Source organism: Channa argus, chromosome 1 (assembly GCF_033026475.1).
Source record: "Channa argus isolate prfri chromosome 1, Channa argus male v1.0, whole genome shotgun sequence".
NCBI lineage: Eukaryota > Metazoa > Chordata > Actinopteri > Anabantiformes > Channidae > Channa > Channa argus.
The window spans coordinates 26,287,134-26,308,932 of NC_090197.1; the positions used below are offsets into that span (position 1 = coordinate 26,287,134).

At 37.0% G+C, this 21,799-nt stretch overlaps 3 protein-coding genes across 8 annotated transcripts in view; 1 reads left to right on the top strand and 2 right to left on the bottom strand.

Annotated features, from left to right (window-relative positions):
• Window positions 1-6,094, bottom strand: part of vars2 (valyl-tRNA synthetase 2, mitochondrial) — a 26,596-nt gene extending 20,502 nt beyond the window's left edge. The window contains exons 1-6 of one of the 5 annotated variants that reach the window (XR_010914811.1): window positions 4,751-5,062; window positions 4,403-4,598; window positions 2,747-2,828; window positions 2,538-2,638; window positions 799-920; window positions 585-651 (exon numbers count right to left, since the gene is read on the bottom strand). Coding sequence is in view for 4 of the 5 variants with exons in the window: in XM_067509961.1 (XP_067366062.1) it covers window positions 585-651; window positions 799-920; window positions 2,538-2,638; window positions 2,747-2,828; window positions 4,403-4,591 (561 nt within the window). In the remaining variant the exon portion in view is untranslated. Of the gene's footprint in view, window positions 1-584; window positions 652-798; window positions 921-2,537; window positions 2,639-2,746; window positions 2,829-4,402; window positions 4,599-4,750; window positions 5,063-5,424; window positions 5,566-5,918 lie in introns of those variants that run through there. The other 4 variants (XM_067509961.1, XM_067509970.1, XM_067509952.1 and 1 more) reach the window with 4 other exon arrangements.
• On the top strand, window positions 5,455-13,526 carry ppp1r11 (protein phosphatase 1, regulatory (inhibitor) subunit 11). Of its 2 annotated transcripts, XR_010914813.1 has the most exons (4): window positions 5,455-5,590; window positions 7,749-7,857; window positions 8,782-10,227; window positions 10,283-13,526. XR_010914813.1 is itself a non-coding variant. In XM_067510041.1 (3 exons), the coding sequence occupies exons 1-3, from the start codon at window positions 5,513-5,515 to the stop codon at window positions 8,964-8,966; spliced, it is 372 nt and encodes a 123-aa protein (XP_067366142.1). In that variant the 5' UTR covers window positions 5,455-5,512; the 3' UTR covers window positions 8,967-13,526. The 2 variants fall into 2 exon arrangements, 1 of the variants encoding a protein (XP_067366142.1); XM_067510041.1 differs by having other exon boundaries at window positions 8,782-13,526.
• A 724-nt stretch (window positions 13,527-14,250) lies between these two features.
• On the bottom strand, window positions 14,251-20,783 carry c1h6orf47 (chromosome 1 C6orf47 homolog). The gene is made up of 3 exons (XM_067510028.1): window positions 20,352-20,783; window positions 18,731-20,125; window positions 14,251-16,690 (listed from the first exon to the last, which is right to left on the bottom strand). Exon 2 carries the CDS (start codon window positions 19,656-19,658, stop codon window positions 18,738-18,740), a length of 921 nt encoding a protein of 306 aa, XP_067366129.1. The 5' UTR covers window positions 19,659-20,125; window positions 20,352-20,783; the 3' UTR covers window positions 14,251-16,690; window positions 18,731-18,737.
• Window positions 20,784-21,799: the final 1,016 nt, after the last annotated feature.

Sequence of the window (21,799 nt, forward strand, 5' to 3'; positions counted from 1 at the left end):
AGCTGATAGACACCATTTGATGAAAGTGTATTTTAAAAGTTACTTTTTCTCTGCAGAATAAGAGATTAGCAGAGACAATGTTACCTGACATTGTATTATTCAGACATAACTGGAGCTAATATGGAGCTTCAGCACTCTGAGTAAGTCAAATCAATTAGATATCCAAAAATATTTCTTGCCTCCACAGGCTGTTTTTTTTTCTTAGCTGCTGAATGGATAGTAAGACTTAAAGCATTCAAGGCATTTTACTAATTCAGGCTACTGTAGCCTCATATTTTGCTTCTGTTGATCTAATACATTTTAAACAGAATATTAATATTATTATTATTATTGTTATTGTTATTATTATTATTATTATTATTATTATTATTATTATTATTATTATTATTATTATTATAATCACCATCGCTTACATTAGAAATGAAGACCAAAGACCTTTTCCTGGCCACTATAAATGGGAGGAGCATTTCTTTAACTTTATATAATGTAGTCTCATTGACAGAGAATATTTGGGGCTATTAACTTTCAACTTATGCATAAGTATTTCAAAATAATTTTAGGTGTTCTGAGAGAAAATGCCATACCTGTGTTGCAATGCCTGCATGGTCACATCCAGGGACCCATAAAACTCTGTAGCCCTGCATCCTTTTCCTGGTGAGTTATAAATAAAGTTATGTAAAGTTATGAGTAATAAGTAAAGTTATGTTACTGCTCCATCAACAGATTCTCAAACAATCTGACTGACTAGTGACAATTGATACTTTATAACAACACAATGCATACGTTGTTTGTAATTACCATCGAACTAGAGCATCTTCTACAGCTACAGTCAGAGCATGACCCAGGTGCAGAGTTCCAGTCACATTTGGTGGAGGGATACACAGAGAAAATGTCTGATCCACAGTATGGGTTAACCTCTCCTGATGGATGTGACAATATGACATTTTAAACTTTGAAAGCAAATGAGAATCATTCACAGGTGCATGCAGACGCTGCTTCAACTGCACTGTTCATAAAGTCAAACTAGAATTAAATTCACCATCCCTTTTTACAGTAAAAAAACAGAATAACTTTAAATATTAATTAATGAAAGTCACCAATATAACTACAACCCCAATTCCAAAAAAGTTGGGACAATATGTAAAATGTAAATTAAAAACAGAATGTAATGATTTGCAAATATCATCAACCCATATTTTATTCACAATAAAACATAAACAGCATATTAGATGTTGAAACTGAGACATTTTACCATTTCGTTGAAAATATTAGCCAGTTTTGAATTTGATGGCAGCAACACATCTTAAAAAAATTGTAAGAGGGGCAACAAAACCCTGGAAAAGTAATGGCTGCAATAAAAAAGAAATGGAGGAATGTTTGACAACTAATTAGGTTAATTGGCAACAGGTCAGTAACATGACTTGGACTAAAAAGAGGATTTCAGAGAGGCAGAGCCTCTTGAATGTAAAAATGGGCAGGTGTTTACCAATCTGTGACAGACTACACCTAAAAATTATTTCAGAAGTTTTCAGAGGAGAATGGCCAGACTGGTTTGAGCTGATAGAAATCCGTTGATATCCTTTTATGGCCATAGTGTACCAATCTTCTGATGTCTACTTTACCAGGATAAGGTGGTGCCATGTCACCATTCTAAAATCATCTCAAGTTGGTTTCTCAAGCATGAAAATTACAAAATTAAAAAATGAAGCAGTTGTCAATACTTACAGGTAAAAGCAACTAAATATTTTACAGTTGCTGTTTTTGTTCCACTAGACTTATTTTCTTAAATTACTATGCATTTTCTGTTAAACATATCAGGACTAGACATTTATGTTAATAATTTGTCATGAATAGCCTCCTCTATTGCACTGGAATTTTTGGATAAATGGAGGCATTATTATTCTTTATTCTGTAGTTCAAACTCTGCCTTTGCTCTAAGTCATTTGAAAATCCAAAACAAAAAAAAAACACCTAAAAAACAACAACACAAAGTTTAACCAAACTTGGATTTCATTTTCACAACATAAAGTAGAGGAAAATAGGTTTAATGTTGTGAAATAATATTTTGCTCCGTGTGATTCTATTTTCCGCTGTTAATAAAAATTCAGTTAGGTGTATAAAGGATGGAGGGCAACAAATTCTAAGCTTCCAAAGGGGGGCAAGGATGAAAGGTTAGCTGTTTAAAGTATCTCTCTTTTTTGCTGTATCTGATCAGCTGTTATACAAATACAGTGGTCAATGAATAAATTTGTCATATACAAAGACTTTTTCTGTTTTAGCAACAATCCAACAGCATTCTGACTTTTACCGCACAACCAAGGAGCACTGTTGATTAATATCTGATAAATTTTGGTTATATACTGTATTGAAGACTGGGTTACGTAAACAATAAAACATGTTGATATATGTAACATACTGTTTACATGACAGGCTATTTTAAACCAAGGTACAATGTATCGTAAATTAACTTAATAATTAAGGCTAAGATCTCAGTTTAACAACAGCAATATATAATGTGTTGTCCACTTATTCCTCACGTGTTGCTCCGGACTAAAGAATCCCTCTTTCTCCCACCACTGATACCACCTGGACTCCACATACTCTGGACTGTATGAGGAAGGGAATGGAAATCTGGTGTCTGTGAAGAAAAACAAACTTTTTAAAGTGGGAAGATAGACAGGAACGGGCCTAGAAGTACTAAACTGGTGCTGGAAAAGTCCAACACTGATGACAGGAAATCAATCACCTTTTTTTGTCCCATCAGGCGTTTCAGCAGTGTACACTACCTTCTCCTTCTGACACCATTCTACTGCTTTGTCTTCAGCAGTCTGGAAGCAAAATAGAGAAAAAACTGCTTTGAGTCAACTGTTGAAACACTTTATAAGATTTATTCTACATTAACTCCCACTGTCATTTCACTGGCTAGTGTATGTGATCAATGTTAAAAATCTCTCAGTCTAATACCAGAATTTATCTCATTTATAATTTTTTGATCAATGTTTTGCAATATTGATCTGTCTAGTATTCACTGAGCTGCATTAGGAAACATGATATTCCGGTCTGGTTATTTTATACTGTTCTAAAAATGTCTCAGTTATATTACAATATATCAAACACTGACCCATGATGCGGCTATGATAATTATTTATTTGTCAAAGATCAATGGCCAACATAAATATGGCAAAAGACACATATGTATCCAATTGTGCTCCTTCCTAAATCATGGCATGTAAGTGATGGGCATTATTAACAATATTACTATTAAAATTCTTCAAGAGCTACAAGAGATGGGTAGATTTACATTTAGTCATTTAGCAGACGCTTTTATCCAAAGCGACTTACATGTGAGGTGATAGATAGGTGGGTAGATGATATTAACATACCAAAGGTTGTTTGACTTCTGTGAAATTAAGCCCATGATAGAACAACAACAACACAGTTTTTCGTCTTACACTCTATACTCTATTCCTTAAAAAATCCCAGGTTTACTGCGTGGCAAACAGAAAACTAGAAAAAAGGCAAAAGAAAAATGTTTGTACTTCCACCTATCATTTAGGGGTCTTCACTTTAACTTAGCATAATATTATGTCACCAAGTGGTAAATGCAAACTGGCTCCCAAAGACAGTTTTAAATCTATGATCAAAGAACTTAAATAAGAAACTGGAGGTTTTGGTGGGTAACTGACAAAGGCTGAGAAAGGAATGGTCTTAAACACACTAAAGAAAGACACTCTAAGGCCATTCTTTAATGCAGTATTACTCACGCTTCACCCATTCCAGCAACAACTCAAGCCATCTCAACTCTACTACTCAGATGTGTAGTTTTTTAGAAATGCTGTACAATATAGCTAAAGTAGCCCTTTATCGTGAATACATTTATGGATAAAGTACTAATATTTCTCTTTTGACAGATAGCTAATGCATTAAACCAGTTGACCTTACAGAATTAAGGGGAAACCAACGTTGAGTTTCAAAATAACATTTAGCAGATTTTATCCAAAGCAACTTACAAGTGAGGTACAAGGCAGCAAAAATCTAAGTCAAGGATAAAACATTAAAGCAAGGTCCTATCAGAAGAAGTGTTTACGTTTCATGATATGCAAGTGCAAGAAAGAGCAGAAAGGAAGTTTTTTTAATAGATTAAAGTGCATAGGAAGGTGCGTAAGATTTCATAGTTCAGCAGTTTTTTGAATATTAGATGTGAGTTTGCTGAGCGTGCAGAGTTTGGTAGCTTGTTCTACCATAGTAGGATCACTGAGATGAAGAGTTTATCAGTCTATCAGTTTCAGACATATTATTATTACTACAATATACTTTCCAGAATTTAACACTCAACATGCTTTTTTTTGCTAAGAACTCTTTCTAGAAACTTTCTGATGCTTTTTTTTTCTGTCCTACTTACACTGTGTTGACTTGATAGTATGGCCTCCTCTCGCACTCGTCTTCGCCTCTGTTTCTCAGCTTGGGTCCGTGGAAAGGAATTTGGTGAAGAGGATGGTGAAGGTTTTGGTTTGTTGCTTGAACAGAGTCTGACTGGTCCTCTACTTGGCAGCCTCAAACTAAGAATACGACCTGCCTTTATCATCCTCATCAACACGCTATACAAGAAACAAGCACACAGAAACACAGTCATGTAATGACAAAGTCGGCTGTTGAGTCAGAGAAGTAAGCTATTTCATTAGCTATACGTGAAATAAGGTTATCTGCAATAACACTATTTTAATGGTTACGTTTAACTTTAAATACTTACTGTGCGTTCCAGACACTGAACGCTAAATGGTGCCTTCCACGACCTTGTAACTTAGATATTTCGTCAATGCAAAACCAAGTGAGTGCATTCCTATGATGTTGCTAACGTGACACATCGGTATTTTTTCCTATATAATTGTGTAAATTCAAATTACTCTAGTATTTGTTTTTTCTGTTATTTTCAGTATGTGCTGCTATTTATTGGCGGATGATTTTGATCGTGCGGAAAGGAAGTGAAATATGTCCGTCTGGAAATATCTTCCCCACAACACTAGTGACGTCAAGCCAAACATAAAAAACGAAACATCCTGTCTGTATTTAAAAATAAAATAACGTGCCATAATACATTTTTTAACATCTGCTCCATTAATAACATAGACAGTTATAGATACCACCCTTCACATATATATCATTGGGCTATAAAAGTATTTTAGATAGATTTTCGATTTACGACAACTTGGTTCACACAGGTAATATTCGTTTTCAATCAAACACGCGACACTTCCGCTTTGGTTGAAGCCGACTCAGTTAGAAATGTTGCAGCTTGATTCAGAGTTAGCCATATCTCAGCAAAGCCTCCACCACTTCATAATCTTCAGGCTAACAATATTTAGTTTTAATTGTATCTGACATTTAATGAACCAAGGTCAATCATTGTAGTTATTGTAACGTTACCTTACGGGCAGTGTCTGTCACTGACGATCCACTTCGGCTATTCATCTTTTATACAGCTAACGTTAGCGTTAGCAAAGCAGCTCCAGGGATGGCGGAGGTTCCCGGTACATCGAGTGAGACGATAACGGAGACTGTACAGACTAGCACACCGCCGCCGCCCCAGCAGGTAAACGATAGACAGTCATTAACGGAAGACGTTTAGACAGTTTGAGGCACTACGTAAAGCTACTGCTCAAAACAAACCTGTCTTTTTTGTCAACACAAACTAATGGGGCAACGCTGCTTGTAGAGAAGAGTCATGCTACCATTCTGCACCTAGCTTTACTGCAGTTGGCCTTTCCGATACCTTTATGTGTTAACGTTAACTAGCTGTGTCAAGGTCCTTTTACAGTGTTTACCCTTCACTGGTACAAGCATGGGGATTCGCCAAGGCAACGAGCCCCCCGTCATGCTTACACGATAGGCAAAAAAAAAAATAAATCTAGTGATCTTACGTTCATGACCAATCCGCCGCTTTTAGCGTGTTTTTCACGTGTTGGTACGAAGACATCCCAGAGCCGTTCTTGGTAATGTTATGTCCAATATCAATGTCTGTCCTACATCCACTCCACTTCCGTTTTTTACATGAATAATGAGAACCAGTCGTTACAGCGAGACAGACGTTGTTGACTTACTAAAGCCCTATGCTTTGTCCGCTGCTGTCTTTAAACGCACCATTTAATTGTCCCCTCCTCCCAAGCCCAGTGACACCTAGAGCAACGGTCGAGTGACATAGTGAGTGAATGAAGAGAGGGAGCAGCGTTAGCGAGAACAAATATATAAATCAGAGAAGTCAGAAGATCTATTCTGATCGTGACACAGCAGTAACGTTCTAAAACAGACATGGTCACACCGCCACACAACCCTGCAGGAAGGACTTTCTATGAACAGAACCAAGGTCCACATTCATCTTGTCTGCTCCTCCGTGGCCTCTTTGTGCTGCCGGTGTAGGCGAGCTGGGATGTTTAAGTTTGAATTTGATATATTAGACTCCCTGTGGTAAGTTCTAGTTTTTTGGCCTCATACATTTAAAACGTCAAGCTTTAAATAGAAAAATGGTAAATGAAAAATGGTTCCGTTTTTTAAAAGCAATATTTATGAAAATACCACTGTTAAACATAGTTTTTTCATAATTGGCAGAAATATTCTTTCTTATATGTCATCAGCATAAACAACCTGTTAGAGGAGGAACATCCCACGGGCTTTAATTGAGGCACCCAGTGAGACATGCAGGAGAAGTTATTTGCCTGCATTAAATACATCTTATTAATATTCACTTTGTTTCGCTTGACCCTTACGTGGACTTTACCAATCAAAGGTGCTGCCTTTTTTGTATGTGCGCATAAAACCTCTATTATCCTCCTGCCACAGTGCCTGGAATGTTTTCTAGGGGAAATACTGCTTTAAAATGACATTGCTCATTGGAGTCTTCACTAAATACTATTGTCACTACGGCTATTGCATTATAGGTATCTCCTCTGTCAGGTTGGTAGGTGTTAAACTCAGGTCTTCATCCTCGTACTGATTGAAAAAAACATGCCAGATTAAGCTACAATAACATTCATATATCAACATATATGATCTTCACTGAGTGTAGAGAGCGATGAAATACCAATCAGAGTATGTGAACTCCACTTCCATGCTTCATTGGTTCTAAAAAAAAAGGGAGCTATTAGGTGATATTTTGTGTTGCTGCCCCACAGGTAGAAGGTCAAATGTTTCCTTTTGGGCCTTTCTGTGTAAAGTTTTCATGTTTTCCCATCTTTGTGTGGGTTTCCATCTGAGTAGTGCAGTTTCTCATGAAGTGTAGGCTCATTGGTAACTCCAAAACTTTGCCTGTAGGGGTAAATGTCATCAGTGGTTGTCTTTCTGAGAGTGTCTCGCAGTGTCAGCCCTGTCAAAGACTGATGACTACTGAAATGTAACCTGCCATTTGCTCAATGAAAACTGCCCAAGGTCAGCCCACAGCCCTTATAACAGGAGAAGCTCTTAGTTATTGATGGATGCATCAGTACTTTCTTGGGACCAGTGTTCAAGAACTGCAAGCTAGTGGTTTTGTAATACTTGAGTACAGTAATAGTACTTTTAGAAAAGTGGATAATGGGAGCACTCACATACCCATGCACACATGGAAATACCATAAAATCTCCACAGAGAAAATACTTTGAGACAACTCTTGTTGGGTTTGGAATCAGTTTCTTGTTGTGTGATAATGATGCAGTTAATCACCAGGCCTGGATAACACGATGGCCAGTATTTGACAGAAGAGCTGTTACATGTTACAGGAGGGACGAAGCCTTACTATCAAGCTGAGGAAGAGGAAGACTGAGAAGAAGGTGGAGTGGTCCAGTGACACTGTTGACAACGAGCACCTGGGAAGAAGGTCTTCAAAGTGTGAGTTCATCTTCCTTATGGGCACATAGTGATACTCAATATTGTGTCCTTTGCCAAATGCACAACAGCTAAAACCGTTGAGCAACAATAATGAACACACGATCAGTCAGTAGCAGAAGCTTCAGCTCAGTACAGACTTCTCTTTAATGATCACTCTAAACACAGAAACTAGGTCACCTGGTTGTGCAAGTTGTAATAATTTGATTTTCAGAAAGGAGATATTTTATACATCATGTAGACTGAACTGCATACGTGCTCATGCAAGATTGGTGCATTTTAGAAATGGGTATTAGATTGTTCCAAATAATAATGCATTTTTTGTATCTATTGTGAATAGACATATTAGGTGTGTGTTGAAAACCAGTAGACAGACAGACATTTTGTATCATTTCAAACTATTTAAACCTATAATGTCCCGAGCATATACAGTACAACAGACATAACATTTGACACATTTAAATGAGCTGAGGTGTGTAGAGACAGTCCCATCAGCCTGTAAATTAAAACACTGGAAACTATACAAAAAATGTAAACTGGTACAATTACATCGAAAATTATCTTAAAGTTCTTTTTTCTTAGGCATCTCCTCTAAATGTAGGATTAGAGCAGTTATAGTGTTAGAATATAAGTAGTTAATTTGAATGAATATGGAGATATAGTGCACATTATAATGAAAATAATAGCCTTTATATAAAACTCTGCCTCTTTATCCTCCCGCTGCACTACTAGATTTATCAAATCAAACAGTGTCTGTAAAGTTATATTTATCACAAGCTCTTTTCAGTTACTATTTGCGAGCAGGTGTCTGAACTTGGCATCATGCTGTGTTTTTGGTTTTTCAAACTGAGAACAGAAGCTTGGAGTTAGTCGGATATAGACGACCAGGATCAGTCCTAATCCTGTGTTTTGTTTTGTTTTTCCCAGGCTGCTGTATTTATGAGAAGCCACGACAATTTGGAGAGTCATCCTCTGAAAGCGAGGGAGACGACGATGAAGAGGGCTGTGGGAGTGCTCATTGTATCCTAGGCCACGGCAGGAGAGGCAATGGACAGAGAGGGGGAGGGGAGACCCCAGTGCCCCCAAACTCTGGAGGATCGCACACCCACTAATTAGCTGTGTATGCTAAATGTGGGGTCTGTGGGGTTTCTCATCACGACAGTGACACGATACAAAGTGGCACTTTTTTTCCCCTGCTAGTTTAGTTCCATCACTGAGGAACAGGCAGGCCTGATGCTGCGTTATAGTCATGAGTCAGAAACTCCCAGCTGCTGGAGCAGGATTACCGTCTCTGCTGTACTACTACACTAAAAAACACAAATTATTGAATTTGAACTTCCTGCTTTCCTCTAACAGCTAAAAGCATGCTCACTATTGTGCCAACTAACATGGAAGGATACCTATTCATCAACTGAAATTTCTCTAATTAATTGGCCCATAAAGTAGCATTGCTCTCCTTACCAGTGTTTTAGCCCCTTTACTACAAATCACACACAGTATGCTTTGAACCACTGCTGAGCCTTATCCAAAGCAAGTCATAGGATGGTAGAATTGAAATAGAAAAGCTAGAAATATATAATCTATCCCAGTTAACGTCCTCTTTGGTTTAAAAACTTGAAAACAGAAATAGGATTGCACACACTGATTATCATAAACAAAAATCCCATTTTATATGTAAATAGAGTAGTGCTTGTTTAATTTGTTGGACTCTCAAAAAATAAAAATCAACCATTACAAGTATTGAAAGCTTGAAGTTGACACAATGATAACATGGCTTGTTTTATCCAAAGCCCAAAGATAATCACTTAACACATGGAGGCCAGTGTGTAAATGTACATTATAAACCAAATGTTTTGTTTTGCACTGACACCTGCACCGACACCTGCACCACCACCTACGATTTACATAATCAAGATTTAAGACTGTGTAAACTGTGCTTGTTTTTAGACAACCTGAAAATGTAACCCCACCCCCGAAAAAATATTTAAATTCTTTAATGTAATATAACTAGTCATAGTCAAATGCTATAAAACATAAAAAACAATAGCTCTGTGATGTGTGCAATGTTGTGATGTCACCATCTAAAAAGAAACAAATCAACATAGAGTATTGAGTTATTGAACTGAAAATTCTGAAAACATTTGATACTGTGTCAACTAATGACTGTAGGTGTTTAAGGATATGTGAGAGTGCTGACCCGAGGTAGGTTTTCCCTGTTGGGGCTTGAGGAAATTGAAATGAACCCCCCCGACTTTTTCAACTTACTCCACTCCTAATGCTCTCTCCCAAATTCATATTGTTACAGCCATTGCATTTCAATTAATCAAGTAATAGTCAGCCACATGCAGCCCCTGCCCTGATAGACTTTCTTGGGTAGATGGAGCTTCAGTGGATAAGCAAACTACAACTGACCCTTACACCCAACAAGTTTAGGTGGTGGGAAACTCGAGGTTATGATTCAGATAAGTTCTTCAGGTGGAAACCCATCTCTGGACTATGCCAATGATTTTGCAAGTACCAGCTGTTTTTCTGACTTCTACTACAAATCTACATTACACTTTACATAACTATAGTCAAATAGTGATTGACTGAAGAAAAGCATATGATTGAAGAGCTGCAGGTCTTTAACGGTATGATTGTTAATACTGTAGTTAAACGAGTGGAAACCAATCGCAGCCTGTTAAAAAACCCTAAAAGAACAGAGAATGCTTGTGTAAAGTGGTGATCAGCAGAAATATAGTGTCTGTGATTTGTCTTGAATAAGCTAAAATACTGCATTGGAAAACATCAATTATGTCTATTGACTATGTATTTTCCTTCTGATAGAGCAGCAGATTTAACTATATGATACAACATGTTTGGGTTTTATTTTTTGCTGGGCTTAACTTGCTAACACTTGACCTGCAGCTGATCGTAGTAGCAGTGCAATTACAAACCAACCAGTAGGTGAGAATTGGAGCAAAGTGGACTGAAGGCTGGATCCCTACAAAGATCTTCCTTTCCCAGTTAGCTGAGCCAGTATTGGATGTTTCTGATTTGTAGACCAGCTTCACAATTATTGCTAATTGTTGCGATGACTGCTGACAGAATACATTACACTATAATTACATTATTACTACACATGCTCCTAGCACTCTCAGAATAACTTATTAGATTTAATTAATCCGTATGAACAAGTCCAGCACTTATTGATGATTTAACACAAGCTGGGCTTTTTCAGATTTTCAGACCTGGGCCCCATTCTTCATATGTGAACCACTGAATTATCCAGATTACATTGTTGATTTCTATTTTGTTCTGTCTTTTTATGGCTTTATTTTAATAGCGAGGTTGAAAAAGCAGACCAGAGCAAGGGCGTTGTCATTATGCAGTATATATCCTACCCATTCAACTAACTAGCTTGTTTATGCGTATTGTTTGTCATAGCAACAAGTCTTGAAGATCAAATTTGCAGAAGTGCAGTTTCCTTAAAACTAGAATGTGATGTTATTTTCTGATCCAAATGGCTTTTTGGGGATTTGGTGAAAGACATTTGATGTAATTATAAGTTTAGTTGAGAACATGAAGGTTACTGGGAAATTTAAGACTATGGTTAATGTAAATCCCTTAATATTTTTACATGGTAACTTATAGAAGTGAATTAAAGTTTGTAGAAAAAGATATAATCCAGATTTCGAGATACTGTGAGTGCAAAGACAAAAAAACTCAACTAAAAAATGCCAGTGGAGTGTGAAGATATGCAATTTAACAAATCAAAAATCAATCAGAGAATCAAATTAGGCAGGATGAGAATGGCTAGAATTATGTTAATCTGTTGCGATTATTTATACCACACTTTAAGAACAGAGTCCTGTTCACTCTTTGAGAAGAAGAAGCCTTTTTCTGGTATTCTCATATATGAGAAGAATTTGTTCCAAAAAGAACCAAAGGAATAATATCAGCGTAGTTTCTCTCATTAAAACAGTCACAGAATATTTCATACAAAAATGTGTAAATATATGTATATCTCCTAAGACTTGTTTATTTGTAAACAACATTCCACTGCCAGACCACAAATTAACATTCAGCCTTAAAAAGCCAGTCAGATTGGGTAGTCTGAAGGTTTAGTTTAATTTTATAGTTAGAATTCAAGTCACACATTTTGGACCATATTAGCTGATGTAAACTGATCGATCATAGCATAAACACCACCTATGTGCCTCAGGCTACATAGCTGTGGACCAGTCAGAGTGCCCATGCTGATGCCTGTTGTCAACATTAAAACCATCAAGTGGTGGAAATGCCTGATCGGTACATTTACAGACATGGTGATATATCATCCAGTATTTAAAAATCTGAAACATTGATCTTGATATTGGCCACAAAAACACACATAAGCTGAAAGGACAAAAAAAAAAAAAATTGTCTATATAGTAAGTTTGAAGGTGGGGAACATCACTGCTAGTCACATCTGTGCTGATTTCTACTCTTTGGATCATCAATACATTTATTTCAAAATAATAGTTTGTGGTTTTGAGATAAGGTCATTCAAAATTAAAATGTCCTCTGTTAGTGTTGAGGGATCTGCATTATCTGGCTAACAATAAGTTCGATGGCCTAATTTATTTAACATCAAGTAAAGCTGGATTAGTTACACAAATATGAAGAATGGGGTCCTGGGTAATGAGCCATTTCTGTGACAGACTTCTAGTTCTAATAAAGTCAGTCACATAAGGTTGCAGGTTTAGCTCTCACCTTCGCACCCAAATCGTTTCACAAAACTGGAGTTGTTAGCTTGCTGTAATAATTCACTGACAGATATAATCAAACTTCATTAACAGGACGACTTAATAGGTTTAAATCATCTGCTGATTTTTGCTTTGGTGGATTGATTTTAGATAAATCCGGGACAATCTTAAAAGTCTGACATTTAGCATAAGAGGAATTCTTTTGTACAGTTTTTTGCTAATAGGACAATGGATAGGACAGCAGCATGGATGAATAGGAAAACTATTTGTGTTAATTTACTTACTTTATTCACTTTTTTACAAGCTACAGGCTTTTTGTTTTGGGTGTTATACCCTTTATCTGATAGTTGGCAGTGAAGAGGGAGACAGAGAGAGAAGGTGTGGCATGCAACAAAGGTCCCCAGTCAGATTTGAATGAGGGATTTTACATTGTTACCACTCACTACCAGTGTGCTCCTATTTAATCATCTTTGTGGACGAAGCACCTTTTCATTCCCAATTATTGCCTGCATGTCAGTTATATAAACACCAAAATTTTGACAATATGAAATCATGTTTGAGTGTGCGAGAGGGACTGACATGTTTCACTGGTGTGGGGTAAATCTCTACAACTGGAGTCCTTTCCTGCCCCGGATCACAGCTTATGAAAAAGACAGGAGTGGTGAAGATGCATGATTTCCTCCCCAGACTTTGTACTCATGTCTCTGTTATGACCAGAACTGTTAGAGGTTCCATCAACCTGTCATTCTCAGTTTCAGACCATGTTTGATATGTTCCAGTACTGTGGAATAAATTTTCATTTATACCACAGCTTTCACTTATCTAAACACAGACATTGTTACATATGTACATTGTTCTTGTTCTGGTAATGCACCTTTGTGTATATACTATTAAACATAATATGAGCAGATTTAATGTGAATTAAAGTTTTGAACTGTGATTAAACAGGCTTATATGTGTGATATGTTTCACAGTTTTTTATAAGGTGTTACCCAAACAGTACATTATCATCAATGTAGCTGTTCCCCACAGCTACTGTATGTTGAACTTTTAAACCTCTTGTTTTTGCTTTATAGTCACAGTTCCTTCAACAAACTTGTTTCCAATAGCAGCAGTGAAAAATCTCTAAAGCCCAACTCCCTAGGGAGCAAATGTCACAAACTGTAACCATGGACACATTATTTGATAATGTAGGGTTATTTCTTGATTGAGTTACACCATTTATCATTTCACCATCATGTCTGCACCGGTCAATAACTACATCTTTTACACTGTGACACTTCTGACAAGCAGGCTGGGCTGAAAGATGTAAACTGCAGTAAAACAGGTATGGTGTTAGTTGTGATGGTCTAACTCATCGAACACTAATCTTTTCACATATTAACTGGGTGCAACGTGATAAACTCCACTTGCGACTGTGACGCAGCAGCTCCCCCATCGGTGTACGAGTGCGTGAGAGATTTGGAGTGCGAATGGGTGAATAACAAGCAGTGTAAAGTTCTTTGAGTGCCAATATGTAGAAAAGTGCGATAAGTGCAGACCATTTACCATTTATATGCCTTCGCTATGCCTAGATACATTCCACGTTGTTTAAAAGATGTTATCTACGTGCTGCAACTGCATTTGTTGCATTTTATGTACAACAAAAACAAAAAAGCAGACAACCCAATAAAAGTACATCAGTTTTATTTTGCCATTTGGAGAATTTAACCTCATTGTAGTGTTGGGTTCAAAGTGGCCAATTTGGTGCAATACAAAAAAGCCCAAGATGTTTACATTCTTTGTATAAAAGGTGTTGAAGCCATTTATTCTAAATACATCTGTTTATGTTTTATTGTCATATTATTCTATTGTGTAAAGTCTATAGCTGCCAATATTAAAACAAAACCTTGCAGTGTACACAATGTTATTTTCCATTTGTGTGCACACTTAAAATACAATGATTTTAAAACAAAGTTTCCATGTTAGAAAATAAGATTTCCTGACAAAATTCAATATTATGAAACTAGGACCAATTAAATTTTTTAAGCTAAACTTGAAAGTTAAATCATATTTTATTACCAATTTTACCCTGTTGCTAACAAAATTCAAAAGAACTTTATCGATTAACTCTTATTGTATTGACCACACACAAGTTACACTTTATTCCCTTTTTTAACATCAGCAAAAACATAATTCAAATAATATTAATTCAAAATGTAAGCATTGTCAAATGGGTATTACATAAAACAAAACCAACAAGCTCACATCTGAGGAGCTGGGACTATGAAAATGTGTTTTGTTTTTTTTTTTAAAGTTGCAGGTTTAATAATTGTTACTACACATGTCAACTGTTCCAACTCTATTAATAATACTTGGCAGCATACTAAAAATATTTTTGATTAGATTTTTAAAAACCATGCATTTTAAGTCTAATTTATTGTGCACACAAATGGACAATAACAATAATTTTGCTTAGATAAAATACCTTAATTTTAATATTGCCAGCCACAGGGTTCCAATATAGAGGCAAACCTAAAATCCATATATTGTTTGAAAAAGAAACAAACTTCAGTTTAGAAAAATGGTCTGAAGTAAGTTACTAACAATTATTTGAGTGCAAAAAATGCTCATTTTGCATTGCACACTACTAACATATGAGATGCATTCAAAATATGGCACAGAAAGCAAAATAAGGCAAACGTGTGTGTGTGTATTTATATATATATATATATATATATATATATATATATATACACACACACACACACTATAACTTCATGTATAAAGTACATATATGAGGACTCACACACTTGTGGTAAAGTTTTCAGGAGAAGCCTTTTCCACTCTGACAGGCTGTTTAATACACATGCTTTTCAGTGTAATATGTGTAAATATATAAAGTATGTATAAAATAAACAACAGTACCTAGTGGAGATGACAATTTAAGTGATTTACACTTAAAGAGCAACCATCACAGCTCAGTGCTGAAGCCACTTCAGTTATAAGATGCTTCTTCCATTACAACTGCCCTAACCCCCAAAAAACTGAATTCTATTACATTTATCTTTTGTCTCACAATACAAATTTTATTCTGAAGAATTACATCGTGATGTAAAAGCTGAGTGAAACCATTGTATAGTTTTAATACAGCTTATCTTACTGCTGAAACTACTACTACTGAAAGATGTTTAAACCTACAAGTTAGCAGTGGTGGTTGCTACTTGCTCATCCACAGTCCCTATGCTTCCTCCTCCATGATCAAGTTGAGATTTCCCTGCAGTAAAAGTACAGTCACATTAACATTCTCTTTGAGCTTTGCCGTGGGAAGGAATGAAGTGTCACAGGTCTGATGCAGGAAATAAATAAATAGACCATAAACAGCGTCTAAAAGTAATATTACAGTTTGGGGAAGTTAAGATGTGGTACCAGAAAAACGTCCAATTCCCACTGTGTCACGGTTTGCAGTAGCTGACTGTAAATTTGCAGCTCAAAACTGAACAGAGATGGCTTATAAATCCAAACTTGCTTAAACTGCTTGCTTGTCATATTAGCTTGATTTTAATTATAATTATAGATGGGTTAAATATCTGTAGGGAGAGACACTTAACACAACTGTACCTTAAGTGGCAAAGGTATTGGAAAAAGAAGAGGTACAGCCTGGGATTTAAACAATACTCTAATAAAACAGAGCTTTTTTATGCCAAACCTTCACAGCTAGTAAACAGTGAAATCATTCAGGGCTGCTATAAAGCTACAAGAGTGTATGTGGAAACCGTTTCCTTGTCAGTGAGATTTTTGTTCAAAAAAGTGCATATTTTCATGGAACCTTCTCTTTCTCTCCTGACCGTAATTAAACTAGTAGTACAAGTAGTAAATAAATTGTACGGCTATCACTGTTAACATTAGTTTGATAATATTAAGCTACAGTGAGGACAAACATCTATAAAATGTAGATCAATAGTGTTCATAAAGTGGCATGAGTACAACTTCTACAAGTTTGTAATGGATGTGCAATACAATTAATTTATGCTGCAGAACACAGTTGTGCAGTGAAACGGTTCCTCCTGCGTAGTCCAACTGTTGTATAGAGGTCTTGCACAGCTGGAATCCTGAACAGAGAGAAACATCTGTGGAAAGACAAGAGCTGATCAGGTCAAGGAACACGAGCAGTCCAGATGATTAGACCAGAACCAGAGGGTATTTCAGAAAGCAGGTTTAACATACGCTCAGGTTAAACCTGAGCTCTGGGTTGACAAACCCGAGATGGGAATGAAGAATTTTTTTATTTCACGACTGATCAGAGCCTGGTGTCTCAGTGTTAGAGTGTTGGGTTAGGATGCAGAAGGCAGCAGGTTCAAATCCCAACCTCACCAGCCCAGCCACCAAAACCTTGGTGCCAGTCTCGAGCCCTGATAAAAAAATGGGAAGGGTTGTGGCAGGAAGGGGCATCCGGGGTTAAATCACATGTCAAATCAAAGTCCGCTATGGCGACCTGTGAAGGGACAAGCTGAAAGCCGTTGATATTCAACTATAAACTGGCAAGAACAAAATGCCTGAGGCAATTACATTAATAAGACGAACAAGTTTATATATAGTCCTGTGATTGTAATATCATTCTGATCTACAAATATTCTAAAGGCGATGATACAGCATAAGGGTTAAATGTTTAAACTGAAATGTTAAGATTAAAGATTATTTTTTAAGTATTTTCACGTACAACACAACCAGCCTTTTAAAAATATTCCCATAATCTCCATTATGACACAACTTTGATAAAGTCATATTGGATAACTATACGGATCTATAAGTGTGATCAATTACAACAAAAGATATTGCTCTTGATAGATTCAGTGTGTCATGTTTTCAAAGCTTCAAACTTCTTTTTCAAAAAGGCATATGTTTCAATGGAGGACAACTGACTGACAACCTGACATTTTTCTTAGTCTCCAGAGTTGCAGCGCTAGAAGGATGGACCGTGTATATATTTTATTTTTTTGCCGTTTGATAACAAAGCCTGTTTAAATTAAAGAGATCAATGTCTGTATACTGGCTGATTGATCATAAAAGCACTATCAGTAAAGACAGGTCTTAGTTAACACACTAATAGTGTACTGTCTGCACAGGATTTTTATCTTCCTCTCCCAACATAAACTTCTAAAACATTAATGCTCCTTGCTCTTTGAACTGTATGAATGAGAAAATGAAACATGTCTCCAGACCCCACGGGAGGAAGGGGACAAAGGGAAACTCTTTGTTGAAGAAAACCTGCCAGTGAGCAGATTAGTTTCAGAGGGAAAATTACTGGGGTTATCTCAAGAGTTTTTCCTAAACCTCTAAACCTGTTTCTTAAAATACCATCCAGGTTACTCTTAATGTTGCAAGTTCATATCCAGATCACAGTAATAAATTGTTAGCATTACCAACAGAAATTATGAATATGGTTATGGTAAACAAGTCAAAATAACAAATAGAAACTGAAGCAATAAAAAAAAAAAAAAAACATTCAAAATTGAAAAACATTAATCATAGCAGAGTTCTGTTTACTTAAGACAAGCCTAGTATTGTTACAGGATTGCTTGTTGTGCACAACTCTAGATAATCAAACCATGTTCATTCAAAGTATAAGGATAGAACTGTTACTAGTTACGGTATTATTATTGTAGTATTTATTTTAATATAATGCATTTCATTTTCTCTGGTGTATGGTTAGTGGTTCTTTCAGCATAATGGACACTGGTGTACAGTACATTTCACTGTGAACAGATAATTATGAAAACTAAGGGCCTCAGGATATTAAACTGACTTATCTGGGTCTCTTAGAGGAGTCTGTTTATAGTCAGTGGTTTCAAACCACTTAGAGAATGTCACACTTACTTTGCTATGGTAACAGGATCAAAAAAGATTAAAGCCTTAATGTGTGAGTGTGTGTTTATGCCAGTTGACAGAACAGTTTAGATGTGAATCTTACAGCAAGATATATCGAAAAATCATTAGTAATACATAGTCAGCATCTACATCTAGCCATTTTTACACCATCCATTCAATGTGATTAGTGATTTGTTTACTTTCAGTTGTGTTTAGTTGAGCACAAACTAAAAATCTGAATATGATAACTTCTGCTAGTTGGTAAAGGGAAACCTAAACATCAAAAGAAAGAATGGGCTTACCTTAATTTTAGCTTGTCTTCAGCTTGTCCTTAAGAGACAACTTTTCTTTATGTTCCTTACTGTCTGTCATTTCATTAGTCTTGTTGCCCTCCTCGTCCTGTTCTTCTTTGTCTTCCTCAATGCCAAGCATCACACTCTGTCGAACACTGACAGAGATCACCAATGCCTGTGCAATACCATAGATCAAAGCAAACTGAGGAAGATACTCCTGGATCAACCAGAGTAATCCTGCCATTCCCACTGTAGAGACAAAAAACATGGCCATGCCATGAAACCACAGCCTTAGGGCTCCCTGGACTCCCAAAACTTCCAGGATCAGCTTGGTTGGAGGGGAGACAGTCCACAGAAAGCCAACAACAAACAGGTCAAACAAGTGGCGGAGGAAGTTGAAGCAAATCTCGTAGTGCTCTGGTATGATTTCCACCTTCCAGCTGTGCACAAAGAGTCGAAAAGGAGAAGTCAACTGAGAGGAAGGAGTTGTAGGAGATGGGGGAGGTGTTCTGTACTCAGAAAAGTCCAAATCAACATCACGGTTCCATGCACCTTCACTCCAACCATCACGTTTCCTCTGTCTTAGTCCACTTGGCTCGCTTTTTCTTGGCCACACAACATAAGAAGTTGGGAGATATTTATTCCACCATCTAGAAACTTGTTCTGAATTTGCCTCAGTATCCTGTTTCCCTGCACAAAGATCTTCAATTTCCATTGGCTGAAGTTTCTCCTGCGCCTCCCAGAACTCCTCTACTGGACTATTTTGGTCACTGTGACGTGTAAATCTTCCCCAGATCAAAGAGGTCCACCCCCTGAGGCCCTGGCTGCCAAATTCGTGCATCTGGCCCTCTGCTGTAATTTTTGTAGTATTCTCTGGTGTGACAGTGCTGCCCCATGAGCGCACCCATCCCCATGCCCGGCCTACCACAGCTGTCATGCTCTCGCTGGGAGCTTAGCAAGTTAAATTAAAATTTGCAGACAGTAAATTATTAGCTCTTCCTAGTTGTTTTAGTTGGCCAACCAGCTCTGTGAGCTTATAGGAAAAGAATGCAGGTACTGTCAGTACAGGTGTGACGTTATAATACTTGTTCACAGGGAATCAGGAAAGGCAAGATGACATCATAATACACGCCTGAATGTGTTGAAGCAGGCTAAATGAGAGAAGAGGTCCTTATGTGACTTTAGATGTCCTTAGTAAAATTACAGCATTCATATGGCAGGCTTATTGTCTACATGTCTTTGGGTTTAACCTGGCAACATCTGAATAATGAAATATTAAGCACGTTAGCACCAACCAGCTACAAGTGAACTGGTGGAGCTGACCAAGTCAAGTTGAGACTAACGTTCTTGCTGTGCAAACCAAACTCCAGAGTTTCTCCAAAAACAGCGCATCAGTCTTCATGCCTGTCATAAAAAGAAAACATATTTACAGTTGGTTTTAAGCATGAAATCCAAATCCACGTCAACATCAACGTGAATAAGATAGCTCTTGATAGTTAGCTAACCGGCAAGTTTTCATTAAAAAGATGGGATTAGAAACTGACAGTTTTGTGTCCTAACAACGTTTGGAAAAATATGATGCGATTCTACTCGCCGTTTAAAGTTACATAGTCTGATAATGAATACTCACCCGACCACGACGATGGCTAGTTAGTGTGTCAATTCGGAGCTAGCTTCTCTTGTTAGCGTCAAATATCTCGGCATAAGCACCAAGTTCCTCAACTTCTGAATAGTGTGTTGTTAAACATACCAACGCGTATGACCTGCGTTTAGAAAAGAAAACCAGCTTTTAGCTTTTATCCAAAATTAACTGACGACTTCCAGCATTTATGTTAATGCTCGAGAGCAAAACAAGAGAAAGGTGCGTCCGCCGGGTCAAATGAGACGTTACCTAGAACAAAGGACGAGGACTACCGGTTCGGCTCAACCTTCAAAATAAAACTTTGTTCAGCTGTAGTTCTTTCCTAACAGCTTTTTAATAGGAGTCGTGCTGTATATTACTATCATTAATGCGTATTGAGGTGGATAAACGCAGCTGTAGTCTTTCGAGGCTTCGCTCGACCTCCTCTGATGAATGACTGAGTTATCTACATGTACCAAACCCGTACAGCTGACGAGACTAAAGTTGATATCCGATTCAAAGCTTTTGATGCGGCAGTTAAGGAGAAAGTTACGGAAACCTAAGATAGACCACGCCTGTTATAACTGTAAATGGCTGTTGACCGTTCTAGAAAGACTGTTGAGGCTATGAAACCAAATTCTAACATTGCTAAAACTGCATTTTATTTCTAAATACATAGTGGTTTTCCTGTGTCTGGTCTCATATGTAGACCATTTTAGGCCAGGTTATCAACCACAAGATTGAGACATGTCAATTCAGATCTAGATGATCAAAGAGGCCCCCCAAAAATGAATAGAACACATTTATAGATTTATGAAACTGTAAAAAAAATCAATATGGGCAATTTCACCTATTTATCCCATATGTAAACCATTTTGAATTAGACCCAGAACCACTATATAAACAGTTTTAGAGCAGGACTTGATCCAGAAGCACAACACTGAGAATTGTCAAAAACTAGTCTAGATTAAAAATGAGACTCAAAATAAAAAAAGCCTAGTTACAGATGTGTACAGCCTTTATTTTATTTATGAAAAGCTATTAAAGGCCTCTTTTACTGTTTCTTTTTTCCTTCTTTACTTAGACAACTTTGGATTAGGTCCACATCCAGAACCACTATACTTAGACCAGTCTACTCTGGTCTAGACCACCCAAAAATGCTCGCCCTGCACATCGGCCGGCTTCATTGTGCCCCTCATTACCAGCTGATCAGGAACATGAATAGCAGGGTCTAAAATGGCCATTTAACGAGTTCTTAAAAATAGAGGATACATTTCACAATCTGGATGTTTAATTCTTTGGAGTCTCCTTACTAATTTATAAGCCTCAGTGTTGTGTCCGACATGTGAGAATAGTTACTGCAAAACCTTGTTTTTTTAGCATTTATTAAAGTAATAGTTAGGAAAATAGGTTTAAAAAAACAGGGTTACAAGAACACCTACAGGGAGAAGGTTGTT